Consider the following 15076-nt stretch of genomic DNA (forward strand, 5'->3'; position numbering starts at 1 on the left):
CGGGACTGATCCACCGCGCGCCGGCAAGGGGGGGGCCGGGCTGTCCCCTCGAAATGGTACAGCCCGAGCCCGAGAGCCCTTTGGCCGGGCCGTTACCAGCGCCCGCGCGCGCTCAGCCAGGGCCCTCGGCGGGCTGTCCGTCGCGCTGCCTGATGCAGCGGCGGGCGTGCCGCGCCCTCTTGGCGGCGCGCTGCCACCGAGGCTCCTTCGGTGTCACCGCCAGCTCCCTGCGCACACCCCTCCGCCGCTCTGCGCGGCTTTTCGCTGCTGTGCTCGCCCTGCGGCGCGCTCCCTCTCCGGCGTTCTCGCGGGGCGGGCGGCGCGGGGGGGGGGGGTTGGGGGGGGGGGGGGGGGGGGGGGGGGGGCGGGGGGGGGGGGGGGGGGGGTCCTCGCGGGCGCGCGGAAAAAAACGCGCCAAGTTTGCGGGCGCGCGGCCCGCGGTCTCCATGGCAACGGCGAGCGGGAGCGGGGCCGCGATGTAGCGGTGAGTGTGTGAGGGAGGGACGGGGAGGGACGGGAGTGAGGGGGGGGAGCGGCCGCGCCGCCCGCCCGGGGCCCGCCGGCCGCGGGGGGACATGCGGGGGGCGCGGGGGGGCGGCCCGAGCCCGGGGCGGAGGGCGGCGGGGGGGGGCCCCGCGGCGAGTAAATGGCGCCTGGTGTGCGCGTGTGTGTGTGTGTGCGCGCCAGGTGTGAGCGCCACGGCCGCGCCCCGCACCAGCCATGCCCGGCGTCCTGCCCGCCGACACCGCCAGGGCCAGCCCCAGCAAGAAGAACAGGCTGTCGCTGAAGCTTTTCCAGAAGAAGGAGGCGAAGAGAGCGCTGGATTTTACCGAGGCGCAAGAAAATGAGCAGAAGGGCGCGGAGTTCAGAGGCGCCGAGATGTGAGTCCCGCGCGGGAGAAGTTTGTTTTGTGGCGGTGTTGTGTCGGTCCGGTGATGCTCCGTCCTCCACTCGACTCAGTTTCGTGTTCTTATATAAATATGTGCTGCAGCGCGCGCTAAATTAAATTAACGTGCGCTTAAGACTGAATTAACGTGCGCTTAAGACTGAATTAACGTGCGTTTAAATTAAGTTAACCCCCGACCCAACTTAATCAAACTGAACAAACTAATCTCAATAACTGATTTTTTATAACTGTTTGAATAAAACAAGTTTGCGACGCTGTGGGATGTTTAGTTGGCGCAAACTTTAGGGATCACTTGAATAAGCGACTCTCTTTTAAAACTAAATAATCGCTATAACCAGTTTCTACAGCTGTCTTAAGGGAACAACTTTGCCACACTGTGGATGTCTTAGTTGGCACAAACTTTATGATCACTTCAAGAAGTTGCTTTGTTTCAAGTTAATATAAGTAGTTACTCTGCTGCTGAGCTATTTATATTATTATTTATATTAAAATATAACTTTTTGCGAGATGAATCTTAATGAAAAGATGTTGGATTTTAAAGGCTGTTTCTACTGCAAGGAAATGAATTGGTTGTGGTGCTGCCTGTCATTCACTGGGGCTCTTCAAGCCCTGAGCAAATCTATCAACCCATTTCTTTGCTAATGAGGGGATTTAAGTGGGAAAAAGCAGAGTTGCTTGATTGTGGTCAGTTAGAAATAGTTGGAGTCTTTAAAATTTGGTTCTGTTGTGTCAATACAGTGCATTAATCACTTATATCAGTGATTAATAATAATGATAATCAGTATATTATGTGTCAGGTTCATTGGTTTCTTTTAATTTTGTTTTTCTATTTTTATTCTTTTGCTTTGCATCCAGAAATTATATGACTCTGGAGCAGGGCACAGGAATAGAAAATATGTTCTAGACACGTTTTTCTACCTTAGGAATGAACAAAGAATGTACAAAAGTATTTAAAAGTGAACTTTTTTTGTTCCTTAAACTGGTCTCCTGATATTATTTGAAAAGTAAGTGTTGGGACTAACAGCAGATTTGGCTGATTTTTGTAAAATTGTTTCTTTTTGGGTGGTGTTATAGCTGAGGAGTTTGTGTTTGAGTGCCCAGAGTGAATATAGATGCTCTCAGACACACTTTGATGTGATTTTGAGCTGTGTATCTTAGTGATTAATTATGTCAGGTGGCTCTGAGATGGGAGGTGAAGGAATCCTTTTCCAAAGCTGTCTCTTACTCCCTGTTTTCTCTGTTCCACAGTGACCAGGTTGTTCCTGCAGCACAGCCTCCCTCCCTTGTCAGCTGTGAGAAAAAAGACAACATGTTGCCTTTTGTGGGCTTGAACAACCTGGGGAACACCTGTTACTTGAACAGTGTCCTGCAGGTGAGGGCATGGTCAAGGGGGACCTCAAAAAGGGGATTTTTTTGGTTAAGCACAAGTGGGTGAGATTTGTAGTTTGATATTCCATGGATGTCTGGGTATAGTATGAAGAGAATCTAATTACAGGGGGGGGGGGGATATGCTGCTGCAGGAAATGTGTGCACTGTAGGTTGTCCTGATTGGGTAATTTTTCAGTTTCCATACTTGGGGCTCCTCCCTGCTGTGAAAAATCCTGGATCTTTGTGTGCTGTGCACAGCCTGGGGAGGTGCAGAGCTGGCTGGATCATAAATGTGGATTTCTATGTAGAGTAACCTCTTACTCAGGTTATTCTCCTCTTTTCAACTGTTGCTTTCAGGTATTATATTTCTGTCCTGGTTTTAAAACTGGAGTAAAACATTTATATAACATCATTTCAAAGAAGAAAGAATCTTTGAAGGATGAAGGAGAGCAAAAGGCAGAAAAGGTAACAAATCTCCACATGTTCTTTACTTGGTAAGGCTGCATGCAGGAAGTTTAGTGAAAATCTAACTGATTTCTTCTGTTCTTAACAAATTTTTCAGCATTGTTTTCTGCAGTGCTACTTCAGGTAAAGATATATTTGAGTTGTTTTGAACTTGTGTTCAAACATGAGTGTTCAGAGGATCTGTAAACTTCTAAGCCCGAGTCTTAAACAAGAAATTTGAGAAGATATCTCACCATGCATTTGGCATTAAGATAATTATGATAACAGTACTTTGAGTGGATGGAAATTGGAGTTTGGGCAAGGATGGTTTCAGGATTTAAAATAATGGCTAATTTGACTTTTATATTTGTTTTCCACTTTGAAAAGAACAAGAAATATATTGTCTGAAACCCACCTGCTCCCATGGCACACAAAAAATCTGTCCAATATCTGTTAGAAAACTAAGGGAGGGCAGGAGAGAAAAGTTTAACTTGTTACAGACAAAACTGCAAGTGTTTTTGTTCTTTTTACATTGTTATTGCAGGGAAGTTGTAAAGAAGATCCCCTGGCAAGTTACGAGCTCATCTGCAGCTTGCACTCCTTGATTCTGTCAGTTGAGCAGCTTCAAGCCAGTTTTCTCCTAAACCCAGAAAAGTACACAGATGAACTTGCTACTCAACCCCGAAGGCTCCTGAACACCCTCAGGTACAAATCACCCTAAGTGTTGTCAGGGTTTGCTCCTGACTTTTCCAGGTTGTTACCATTGCACAGTTTCAGAGGCTGGTGGAAGGTAGATGGTCTTAAATTTGGTGTGGCCTTATAGGAAGTAAAATTTTCGTGCTTATTGTTACCTCCATGATGTCAGAAACCTGAAGTAAATTTTAACTTGGTAAGAATGTCATTTAAATGCAGAAGAGGGTTTAAAACAGTGCTTAGCCTTAGGTACAGAAGTGTCATAGAACTTTGGAATGGTTTGGGTTGGGAGGGACCTTAAAGATCATCCAGTTCTACTCCCTGCCATGGGCAGGGACAGCTTCCACTATCGCAGGCTGTTCCAAGCCCCATCCAACCTGGCCTTGAACACTTCCAGGGATGGTGAAGGATTCTCTTTGACCTGAGAAGCTGCACCACTGGGTTGCAATTCAGTGTGTGTTTAAATGCCTAAGGCTGAACTTTCCCATGGCTCTGTGACAGAGAGAACTCCTCTCTAGGCCTAGACAGGACCCTCCATGACTTTTCTGTCTAAATCCCTAATTTAAATCTCAAATCATGTTACCCAGTTAGCAAAGAATAACTAATCCTCATTGCTCTGCTTGTTTCTTTTCCCTAGAGAGCTGAACCCCATGTATGAAGGATACCTGCAGCACGATGCCCAGGAAGTCCTACAGTGTATCCTGGGAAACATCCAGGAAACATGTCAGCTGCTGAAGAAGGAAGAGTTGAACAAACTGCCCATGGAGGAGCCTGCAGCTAAACTGGAGGAAAAACTCAACCCAATCCCTGAGGGCAACGGGACTGGCAGCGCTGCCGAGGAGGAGGATCCCACTCCAAGCAGCCATGATGGAGACGCCACTGAGGACAAGCTGCTCAAGGGACACGGGAAAAGGAAAAGTGACGCCGAGGGCGGCAACGCCAAGAAAAAATCCAAAGTGTCAAAAGAGCAAACTGCAGCAGAGGAAAATCAAAGGCAGACCAGGTCAAAGAGGAAAGCAACAGGAGAGAAGTTGGAAACCCAAAGCGACACCATCGCCAAGTGCTCCGGGGACAGCGAGAGCGCGAAGCCCACGCAGAAAAAGTCACGGCTTAGGTTAAACTGGTTAAAATCCTCATGCAAACAGCCCAGCATTCTGTCCAAATTTTATAGTCTAGGAAAATTAACTACAAACCTGGGATCCAAAGACCCAGGAAAAGAATGTGACTGTGAGCTCGAAGAGTCATCTACCAAGTGCGAAAATGGTGACAGTAAAGAAGAATATCATGAACCAGCATCTCCCGTGGAAAACCACCATGAAAAGGGAACTGAAAAAGAACCAAAAAAGGAAGGTTGGTGCACAAGTGATGGGCTTAAAATTAGTATGATTAAGAAAGTACAATGCGTGGGAAGTCAGTCTTCAGACTGCACAGCCTGCAGAGCTCTAAACACAAAATTAGATTTTCAGGAATTGAAGAAGATTTTTAGGAACAAGAATTTATTTTTATACATGTTTGTAATTGTTTTTTATAACTTGACCTGTTTAGCTTAGATCTCAAGGTATTCCTCTAACATTCTGTAATCATTGTACAATATATATGTATAAAAAAAAAAGGCAGAACATTGCCAGGTTTGTATTATCACTAATTTTTGTCATCCATAGACATAGCAGATGGATTCAAGATTTAAAGGAAGATGCTGGTCAGGAGCAAATGGCATCAAACTCCATTGACCATGGCTTTGTGCCCAAGTTTACAAACAATATTCTCTCCTTCCCTCCCTATTCCTTAGTTTTGTCCCATATTCCCAATGTTCCCAAGAACTAGGAAGGACACAGGATGTATTACATATTCTAATTGGCTGGCAGGTATGGATTTTGTGTCAATGAAACAAGGTATCTGTTGAGAGAAGGGGCTGAGTATGAATTCAGTACTTAACAATTTGGAACTTTCTGACCCACCCACCAATTTTATGAAAAATTGAAGGAATGCAGAATCTTTGAGATCTGCATTTCTTCAGCAGATTTGACCAAAACTGGCCAACAAATTTAGAAAGTATTGGAGGAGAACACTGAGAATAAATAGAAACCAGCCAAACCCACACATGTGACGCTCCTTGAGGAGGCTGATAGTCCATACTAAGAAGTCAGTGCATTGGTGACAAATATTCCAGAACGCCACACTTAAAGTATAAAACAAGCACCCAATCTTAAAACGGAAATTAAAGTTTGAGGGCCAAGAGACGGAGGCTCCGTATTTACTTACTAGTAGATGATACTCTGAAAACTGCACGTGATACGTAGTTTTGTTTTAGTTCTTATGTGGGATCCCTAAAAGGCCATGGCTGTAACATGGTGATTTTCCACGGATAGCCAAGGATAGTCTTTGGAATAAAGTGCAGCTTGCTCAGTGATGTGACGTGTACTTTCTCTAGGTACAGAACTGGCTGTCTTTGAACTGGTGGAGAAACTGTTCCAGGGCCAGTTAGTGCTGAGGACAAGGTGTTTGGAGTGCGAGTGCTTTACTGAAAGGAGAGAAGATTTTCAGGACATCAGTGTTCCAGTGCAAGAAGATGAACTTTCTAAAGCTGAAGAGAGTTCTGAAAGTAAGTAATTGTCTCAGAAAGGGGTGAGAGGTGTTTCTGCCTCAGCCAGCCATGGGGAAGGACAGTGCTGTGGTTATCAAGGAACATGGCTCCTGTTTGTGCTGACTAAAATTAGAGGCTCTTATCTCCTGTCCTGATTAACTTTAGACTTTGGAAACACAGTGCTGATACTGTTGACAGATCCAGATAATATTAAAATTGTTTCGAATCTTAACACATATCATGGACTGCTTACAGTCCTTCACTTTGGTACGTTTTCCTGCTTATAAATAAGTATTTTCTTTGATGTAGGTCTTCCCATTCTTCCTGGATAAGGAATCTTTCTGCTTTTTCTTCTTAAAAGAAATATTGGCACTTTTTTCCTCAAAAATTAAAGAGAACCCAGCTTTTTTTGTTAACTACTCTAAAATTTTTTTTTAGTGTTTTAGACTGTTATTGCCTTAGTAGCATTTGTTTTATCTTTGTCAATGTTAATTCTCTGGTCTCTTTCACAAATTTTATTGATCTATTTGTAGTTTTTAGGTATTTTAGAAAGTAAGCATGATAATACTAAATTTTGAAATGGAGACTTTTAAGGGAATTAATTTTAGTTCCCATGGAATTAATTTGGAGCAGCTTTTACTGCCTTTACTCCCCATTTTGGTGAAGGACTCAGAGTAAAATGTGTGGGGAAATGTTAATGTGTAAAATGCTGCTGTCAGTGTAGGTGATCCTGTCAGCAGTGTGAGGGTGGCAGGGGAGGCAAAATGTAAGAAGTGAAAGGGAACTTTCCAGTTATTTTGGATGTTTGCCCTAATAAGTGAAATTCATGGACCCAGTTTCTAAACGTGGCAACAGAATTATTCTGTGTTATCTGAAACAAGCTTTGGGAAAACCTTACATTTGAAGTAAGAGACACTTTCATCCCTTCCTGAAATGCTCCAAATATTCCAATACATCTATTTGATGTATTGAGTGTTCTTTACAGCGTTGTCGTTTTTGAGCCTGTCTTGACATGTTTTGTTTTGTTGTTGTTCTGGTGGGACGCATTGGAAATGTAAATATTGGTGTATCTGTGAATGTAACGATTCTCTTTTCTAGTTTCTCCAGAGCCAAAAACAGAAACGAAGACTCTGAAATGGGCAATTTCACAGTTTGCCTCAGTGGAAAGGATTGTGGGAGAGGACAAATATTTCTGTGAGAACTGCCATCACTACACGGAAGCCGAGCGCAGCCTTTTATTCGATAAAATGCCCGAAGTTATAACAATTCACTTGAAGTGCTTTGCTGCCAGTGGCTTGGAGTGAGTATGCATTGACTGTTATGAAACAGTGTCCTGGAGGAAGGGAAATCTTATCACAGGAGTTGAAAATGCTTTGTAACTTTGCCAAAAGCAGATTTCCAGATTGAAATGAACTTAAATCGCTGGGATGCAGCTCCTGATTTCATAAAGGCTTTTTATTCTTACGAGCAGTGGCAGAAATTACCTGCAGGAAAATTGACTTTTAGGAGACTTCTTGACAAAAATTTTTTAGCTGTACTCTTTAAAAACAGCCTGATTTATTGATCTTTCGTAAAACTTTGTTTACTTTAAATATCACCTGTCCCTGTGAGTTTAGAGGCCGCTTTAAGTATTTTAACAGAACAAGTAATTAGAACAAATATGAATTTTATGGTCACAGTGCCAGTCTCTACTTGAATGTAAGTACTAAAAAAATGAATGTGAGTGGGGACTAGTAATAATCAGGAGTTAAACATTTTAAAGAGCTAGCACTCATCACCCAAAATTGATCAATTCCTTGAAAAATACTGTTAGTACAAATTTTTTGCAATTTTTACAATACAAATTTTAGTACTTTACCTGAATGTGAGCACTAAAATCTGTGGGGGAAAAATCAGCAGATAAATATTTTAAAGAGCTAACACACCAAAAAATTGATCAATTAATTTAAAAATACAGTAATATCAGCCTCACTGATGTTCAACTACTGAGCAATCAGTGTTTGATGTTATAATTGTAGTAATCCTTATGTTTTGAAGGAGGTTGTGAGGTGGTTTTGTGTGGGTTTTTTTTCATACTTAAGAATTGAGATGGGAGGAAAAACCAAAGAAAAACCCATTCCTACAGTACTGTCTGTACATAAATCAGCGTCATGATAATTTATACTCAGCATTTTGCAGTAAACTCCATTTCTCCACTGAGATTTAAATACTGAAAAATGACAGAAAGCGTCATCAGGAGAAACTTCTTAGAACTATAAAATATTCTCCCAGATCTTTTAGGAAATTAGTACACCATTTATTGCAGCCTTTGAGCCTTTGGATGGGCAGTAAGTTTTCTAGGCACAAATTAGTTTGACCTTTTATCCCCAAAGTTCCCTGTGTGCTGCATTTCCCCCTCACTTGGCTTTAGACATTCAGAGCCACCTCACCAGCAGGAAGCCTCATGCATGATGTCTGCCATGGAATTTAGTTTATAATAGTTGTGTCACCAATATTTTAGATAAAAATACCACATCTAAGTTGTCAGATGATTTGTCAGAGGATGCTCTCTAAGCAAGTGCTGGTAACTGTGGTCAGTTTAAGATTTGTGAAATATCCAGTGCTGAGGATGGTATTGTTACTTTTTTACAGGTAGTTTGCTAAGATTGTTAAAGGTACATTTCTCAGTCTGCCTGTTTGTAGTATTTTTTTTAGGAATATCCAGGTTTCAGACAAAGTAGAAGGGAAGCTTCCTCTGTCTCTGCAATGCCTTTTCATACAAGTCTAGGATCATAACATACAAAATTGTCTTTTCATTGATGTCCATCATATTTGACTTAAACATTGACTTTATATATATAGACTTAATATATATTGACTTAAAGTTGCACACTTAAAAATGCCCTTGTATTGTTGAGTAGCTCTTGATGTGGGATGGAATCCTGGTATGATTATAGGCTATTGAAAAAAATACAACCTGAAAGGAAACCTGAATATTATCTTCCATTTGCTCCTCTATTTACTATCTTTTTGTTTCCATGGGGAAGCACTTTCAAGTTAACCAGCCATCTCCTGAGCCACTCACCTCTTCTTCTGCCTTGGCAACCTTCAGCTCCAAAATACTCAGACCAATATCGAGGTCAGAGTGAATCCAGTCTGTTGTGGTTTTCCTCCTGTGTCCTCAGTCATGCCAGACATTTTCTGCCAAGGGTGGCAACCAGAGATTAAGGAAGTCAGAGTGAAAAAATCAATGTACAACTGGAGTCAGTGATGAAGCTGAAACTGCTTAGAAGAGTCCCCTGGTTTTTGACTTGAATGTTTTATCTTGGACAAAACCATGTCATTGCTAAAAGTAGTAACAAACTGTTTTACTGGCTTCAAACTTACTTAAATTTTTAAACTAAGATTCTTCATACAACTCCTTTAGCCCCCATAAAAACTTGGAAATGTTGTTTGCTCAGTTGTGCTCTACTGAGTTCTCTGATGACTGAGTTGTAAATAAATGAAGGGTAATGTAAATATTTGCAGTTCATAGGGACTTTATTCATGTTTTCTAGATGCTGGTTTGCAAAGTGTTTGTTTTAAAATAAAGCAGCCAGTGTGAAAAATCTACTTGCCTGGGGATAAGTAATTCTCTTTGGCAAGTGTGTGTGTGTGCATGTGTGTGTGTAAAAATCATAGGCCATGTGTGCTCAGGCTGTGAAGCTCTTAAGGAGAAATGTGTAACTGGTGATACGTAATTAAGCATTTCCACTATAGAAAGTTAGCAGTTGGTGAGAAAATCAGCTTTTTGTTTTGTGAAATTCAGTACAGTGGGTAAAGTTAATTTATAGCCTCAAAAGATGTAGCTGCAGAAGTCAGGTTTGCTCTGTGTGAAGTGCATCAGTCAGAGCAGGCAGAGTACTTGGCATGCAATTTTTCTGTCTTCAGATTCTTATCATTAAGAAGAACAAAATGCTAACAGGAAAAGATTTCCTCTCTTATTTCCTCCTCTCCAAATCTTTGCTGGATCTTATTCAGAAGAAAGGTAGACCCTGCTTTTTACTGTTTTGTGTGAATATGATTGTCACAGTGTGCTTGAGTGGAACTGGATTTCTGATCTGGAGTATCAGCAAGCAGTTTCTCTGTTCCTTGACTGTCTTCTGAATATCTCTATTTCTGGCTACTAACAATAGGGATTTTCAAGAGAATTAAGTTGTATTATTTCTGATTATATGCTTTTTGTGTTCCTTTTAGTGGAGTCAAATGTTTATGGTAAGCTTAGGTCTAAAGCAAGATTTCAGTTAATGAGAGTGACTGAGGATCTATGTGTGTGTAGATATGTTTATCAGGGTTTATGGCTGTGAACATGAGTGAAATGATGAGAAGCAGAATCAAAACTAAACACAGGAAAACAGGAGTCTGTTACTGCAGTTATGCCATAGCTACAATTTCCTTGGATTCAAGATAGTTTTTCTTAGGATAATAGCAGCGAGCATTTTGGAACCTTAGTTTTACTGGGCTTGCCTGTATTCCCCTGGATTTTTCCCTATGACACCCTGAAAGTAAGTTGAGCAAGAACTGAATCATCACTGGAATCTATTAGGACATCATAACCTATCACTAAATAAAGAGGTTAATTAATTTGTGCTGATGCAATATGTTACTCATCAAGATCAGAATTTCAGTAATATTTTTTTTCAAACTCAGTAGAAGATCCTTGCAATGAAAGGACTTGAACTTTTCTCATGGTAAATTTGTGCACTATGAACAAAATGCTGAGTATTTCTGGAATACCAAATGCTTTTCCAAGTAAATCAGCCAGAGAATTGCTTGAAAAAAATGGAATACCACAGGACAGGTAATGAGGAATCTCTGGTAGCAAGTGTTGGTAACTTTACTCATCACTAGGTGCGCACCAGTGGCAGTGCACTTGCTACCAGTGCACTCAGATTTTCTAAGTGATACTAAAGCTACTTGAAAGTAAAATAGATTTGTATTTCTTTACTTAGCGAATGACTCTTTCAGGAGGGGGAAAAAACCCCAACCCTCCTTATTTCAGCCTTGGCTGTTGAGGTTTTTGTTTTGCTTTTTAAGCAGAGTGGTGTCTGGGGGGAGTGCAGGTGTTTGTGCATGGATAGAAGCAGGAATGATAACAATTAGCCTAATTATTTTTATCACCACTATTTAAAAATTAATTTAGTTGATATTTTAGAAAAAGGGAGTATCTTAAATTGTTAAAATTTACAGTTCCTAGGCTGTAAAATTTACCATTATACAGTCATAGAAGTGCCTTTACTGACCAGGGGTGCCTGGGACAGATGTTGGTGACCCCAAGTGAGAAGGGAGAAGCTTCTCCTGATCACATGTGGAAAATAACAGATGGGCCTATGGGCCTAAAGTAATGTTTATTGGGAAAGGGTTTAACTTGTGTCTCCCTTGTGAAGGTTTGACTGCTATGGGGGCCTGTCCAAGATCAACACTCCGCTGCTGACGCCACTCAAGCTGTCCCTGGAGGAGTGGAGCACCAGGCCCACCAACGACACCTATGGATTATTTGCTGTGGTCATGCACAGCGGCATCACCATCAGCAGTGGACACTACACGGCCTCTGTCAAGATCACGGATCTCAGCAGCCTGGAGCTGGACAGGGGCACCTTCATGGCCAACCCCACGTACGCCGTGCTCAAACCGGAGCCGCTCAACGAGGAGGAGGCCAGAGCTGTGACCGACGACTACGACGACGGTGAGGTCTCCTTCAGGGTCAACGGTGCCGCCCAGCCAGGGAAGGTCCTTAGCAAGAAGAACATGGAAGCTGTGGGACTGCTCGGGGGGCAGAAGAGCAAGTCTGACTGTGACCTGTACCCCAACAAACCAGCCAACCCTGAGAAGTTCCTCAGCGTGGTCACGGAGAGCAGGAGCCCCGAGCGCAGCGCAGGGAATGCTGAGCACAGCACAGAGCACAGCGAGGCCAACGGGGTGGGAGCCAGTGGGCTGGAAAACAAGGCTCTGTACGTGCTCCAGAGCCTCAAGGAGTACGAGGGCAAGTGGCTGCTCTTCGATGACTCCGAAGTGAAGGTCACAGAAGAAAAGGACTTTCTGAATTCTCTTTCTCCGACATCGTCATCTACATCGACTCCTTACCTACTGTTTTATAAGAAAATTGTAGAGTGATACTGTATTTTGACTGTAAATATTCAGGATTTGCATACACCTCTTGGTCTGATTTGCATCCAAACTACCTGGAAGAAACGGCTGTTTTGTTTTTTGAAGCTACTGATTCTTCATGTTTTTGGTCTTTTTCTTCAGTGTAAAGTGGCTCAACTTGAATTAACAAAACACGACATAGAACTTGACTCACACCTTAATTTTCTGCTGGAGAATAGTGCTACAACCTTTTAGAAATACCAGTTTGTATAGATCCTAAACAAAGCCTACAGCACCCAGTAGTGGTTTTAACGCAGCTCTAGGTCTCAGACATGCCTACTGTATTATTAGCTTTTTTTTTTTTTAAATAAAATTTATTTGTATTCATACCCTGGAGTAAATGTATATTAACTAGCAAATTTCACCAGAAGTTGTGTATTTTTGTAACTTGGGAAGTAACACTTCATATTTAGTCTTTGGGTAACCGACATGGTTTATTCTCCTGATCCTTTTCCTTCCTGCTTGGTGCAACTCAGAGCACAAGGAAAATGGTCTTGGAACCTTGTTTAGTGCATTGGAGGGACCTGAACTTCATAGAAATGCTTGACTGGTCTAATTTGCATCTTGTTGCATAGGTGTTAAAGGGCAAAGTGTAAATAGGTGTGATTAATACGTCAACACGGGCAGAGTGTAGTGTAATTAAAATAATTTTGTACTTTGAAGAGTGGAGCCCTCTAATATGCATATTTGTCTGGGTGGGTTTGGAACTGAAAAATAGGAAAACGAAAGCATTTGGCTTTGATGCTTTGTTAAGAATGTATATATGAAATAAAAAACTTATGATACGCATCTGAGACAACCAGATCGGACTGTTGTGTTGGGAGGGGAAAAACAAAGTGGAAGTGATTTGGAAACAGTTATAAAAAGGGTGGGAAACTATCTTAAAGAAATGGAAGATTTTAAAAATAACATTCTGTGGGGTTTTTTGAACTGATTCTTGTACAGCAGATCCTAACCTGAAGGCACTTGATGACCAGAGGTGTGAGGTTCAGGGTAAACAGATGATTATGGCAAAAACCAAAAATGTTTGCACTAAATACTAGGGATGAAAATCCCAAATTGTCTGTTAGACAATTTAAGGTGAATCCTATCAACTGACAGAGTCTTAACCAATATGACACAAAGCAAGGTGAGTGTTTAATTGTCATGGGATGGACAGAAAGACATGAAGATTGCAGAGAGACAAGGGAAGATAGCCAGGATGTGAGTATGCCCTGGTTTCCTGGATATATTTAACTTTTTTCTAATACAAATTAATTTATTTACAGGAAAAGCCCTAAAACCCTTTACCTAGTTAATTCTGCAATACTTAATTTTTACAATCTTTTATTATAATGTTGTATAAACACTGAGGTAACTCGGGAAAAGTATCTTTAGTGTATTTTCCATGTTAGTGTCAACCTCTGATTGTTGTACAGGCCTTGACTTTGCAGCATATCCTAGATAAAAAAGCTGGAATGACAAATGCTCTTAAGACCTTTTCCTTTTCGAAAGCATTGCATCATAATAAATAATTTCAGAGTCTAAACCAAGAAATAGCTACATTAAAAAAATAACAGTGATCTTACCTTGCAAGGGCAGCCCCATCCTATTACAGAATGCAATTTTTTAAGGTTTGCTGAATTTCAGCCTGCAAATGAAAGTTTATTTTTCCACACCTGACCCAAGAATTATCTTTTTCATTCAACTGCAGGATCAGGAGTGTTTCCAAGGAAACAAAATGCCATTATATATAACAAAATAAAATGTGAGGAAGACCCAGCTGTCTTCCATCATAGCATAAAGCATGAGAGAAGATTCTTTGTGGCAGCTGAACAGAAAGATGCTGAATGAAAAACACTCCTCTGGCACAGGGAGAGGGAGCAGGGGGTGGGGTTTTTTGAGATTTACTTGAGCACCACTTGCCACCCTCCTGAACTCACCACTTGCTGCAGTAACTCATGTCCTGGAGTAGGACTGCTGTAAATTAAAGTTCCACTCTTTCATGCTTATTTGGATTTGTTCCCCCTTTTTCACTGTGTAAATATTTTCAGTGCCTCTTCCTGTAGATGTCTTGCAAAGCCACTCCCTCCTTCCTTAATATTTTCCATTACGAGAGTCCCTGACTCTTATAATGCTTCCACAGCCTTGTCAACACCCCTGGGCTTTAAATATCCCTTAAAAGGTCAGAGTTGGAGTTTTTCTTTAGGCAGGTGCTCCTCTGTTACATCCCGTGACACAACTAGTTCAGGATTATTCATGTTCCAGGGAAATGGTCAGAGATGGACACATTAACACTCCCAAAATCTGTGAAGCTGTTGGAATAAAAGCCTGAGAGAAGGAGGGAAAATCGGCAGAACTGTACCTTCCCAACACACCCCTTGGCCACAGCACTTCCAACAACCTGAAATAAGTATCAAGGACGACAAAGACCCCACCTAAACCCTCACTGCTGCTGCAGGAAAGTGGGCACTTCATGTATAAACCCATTTTTCCTTCTATTTTTATATATATATATTTTTATATATATATATATGGAGAACGTTTATCAAATTCCCTTTTTGTGTGTATTCATGTATATAGATGCATATTTAGGTATTTATATAGAGAGAATAAGCTTGTGTTCAATCACATACCACCTCTTCCAAGGGACTTTGTTCAACACAGAGAAGAAAAATATAAAGGACTAGATTTAGGCGTTGGGTACTCAGCTCCAAATCTGCTGCTTCCTCCAAGTGCTGTGTTAGACCCCAAAATCACTGCTGTAAAACACGTTTTCTTTACATTAATAATAATGCAAAGAATGCTTTCTATGTACACTTTTAACTGTGATATCATTTTATGTTCTTTTTTCCCCAGGAAATTAGGTTTTAAATTAAAAAAGGGACACAAAAAGCAGTTTAGTTGCATGGACACTGCTAAATCCAAGTGATGAG

General features: G+C 41.6%; 1 protein-coding gene across 1 annotated transcript; it reads left to right on the forward strand.

Moving 5' to 3' along the window:
* Window positions 1-373: 373 nt before the first annotated feature.
* Window positions 374-12744, forward strand: USP1 (ubiquitin specific peptidase 1). The gene is made up of 9 exons (XM_027694389.1): window positions 374-484; window positions 688-881; window positions 2156-2279; window positions 2633-2740; window positions 3264-3424; window positions 4050-4762; window positions 5844-6014; window positions 7095-7296; window positions 11402-12744. The coding sequence occupies exons 2-9, from the start codon at window positions 721-723 to the stop codon at window positions 12126-12128; spliced, it is 2367 nt and encodes a 788-aa protein (XP_027550190.1). The 5' UTR covers window positions 374-484; window positions 688-720; the 3' UTR covers window positions 12129-12744.
* Window positions 12745-15076: the final 2332 nt, after the last annotated feature.

This window comes from Neopelma chrysocephalum, unplaced genomic scaffold (assembly GCF_003984885.1).
Source record: "Neopelma chrysocephalum unplaced genomic scaffold, ASM398488v2 Primary Assembly neopelma1_97, whole genome shotgun sequence".
NCBI classification, from domain to species: domain Eukaryota; kingdom Metazoa; phylum Chordata; class Aves; order Passeriformes; family Pipridae; genus Neopelma; species Neopelma chrysocephalum.

Coding starts and splice junctions, on each gene's coding strand:
- USP1 (XM_027694389.1), top strand. CDS start 721: ATGCCCGGCGTCCTGCCCGCCGACACCGCCAGGGCCAGCCCCAGCAAG. Junction 882..2,155: donor GAGTTCAGAGGCGCCGAGAT/GTGAGTCCCGCG, acceptor TCTGTTCCACAG/TGACCAGGTTGTTCCTGCAG. Junction 7,297..11,401: donor TTTGCTGCCAGTGGCTTGGA/GTGAGTATGCAT, acceptor TCCCTTGTGAAG/GTTTGACTGCTATGGGGGCC.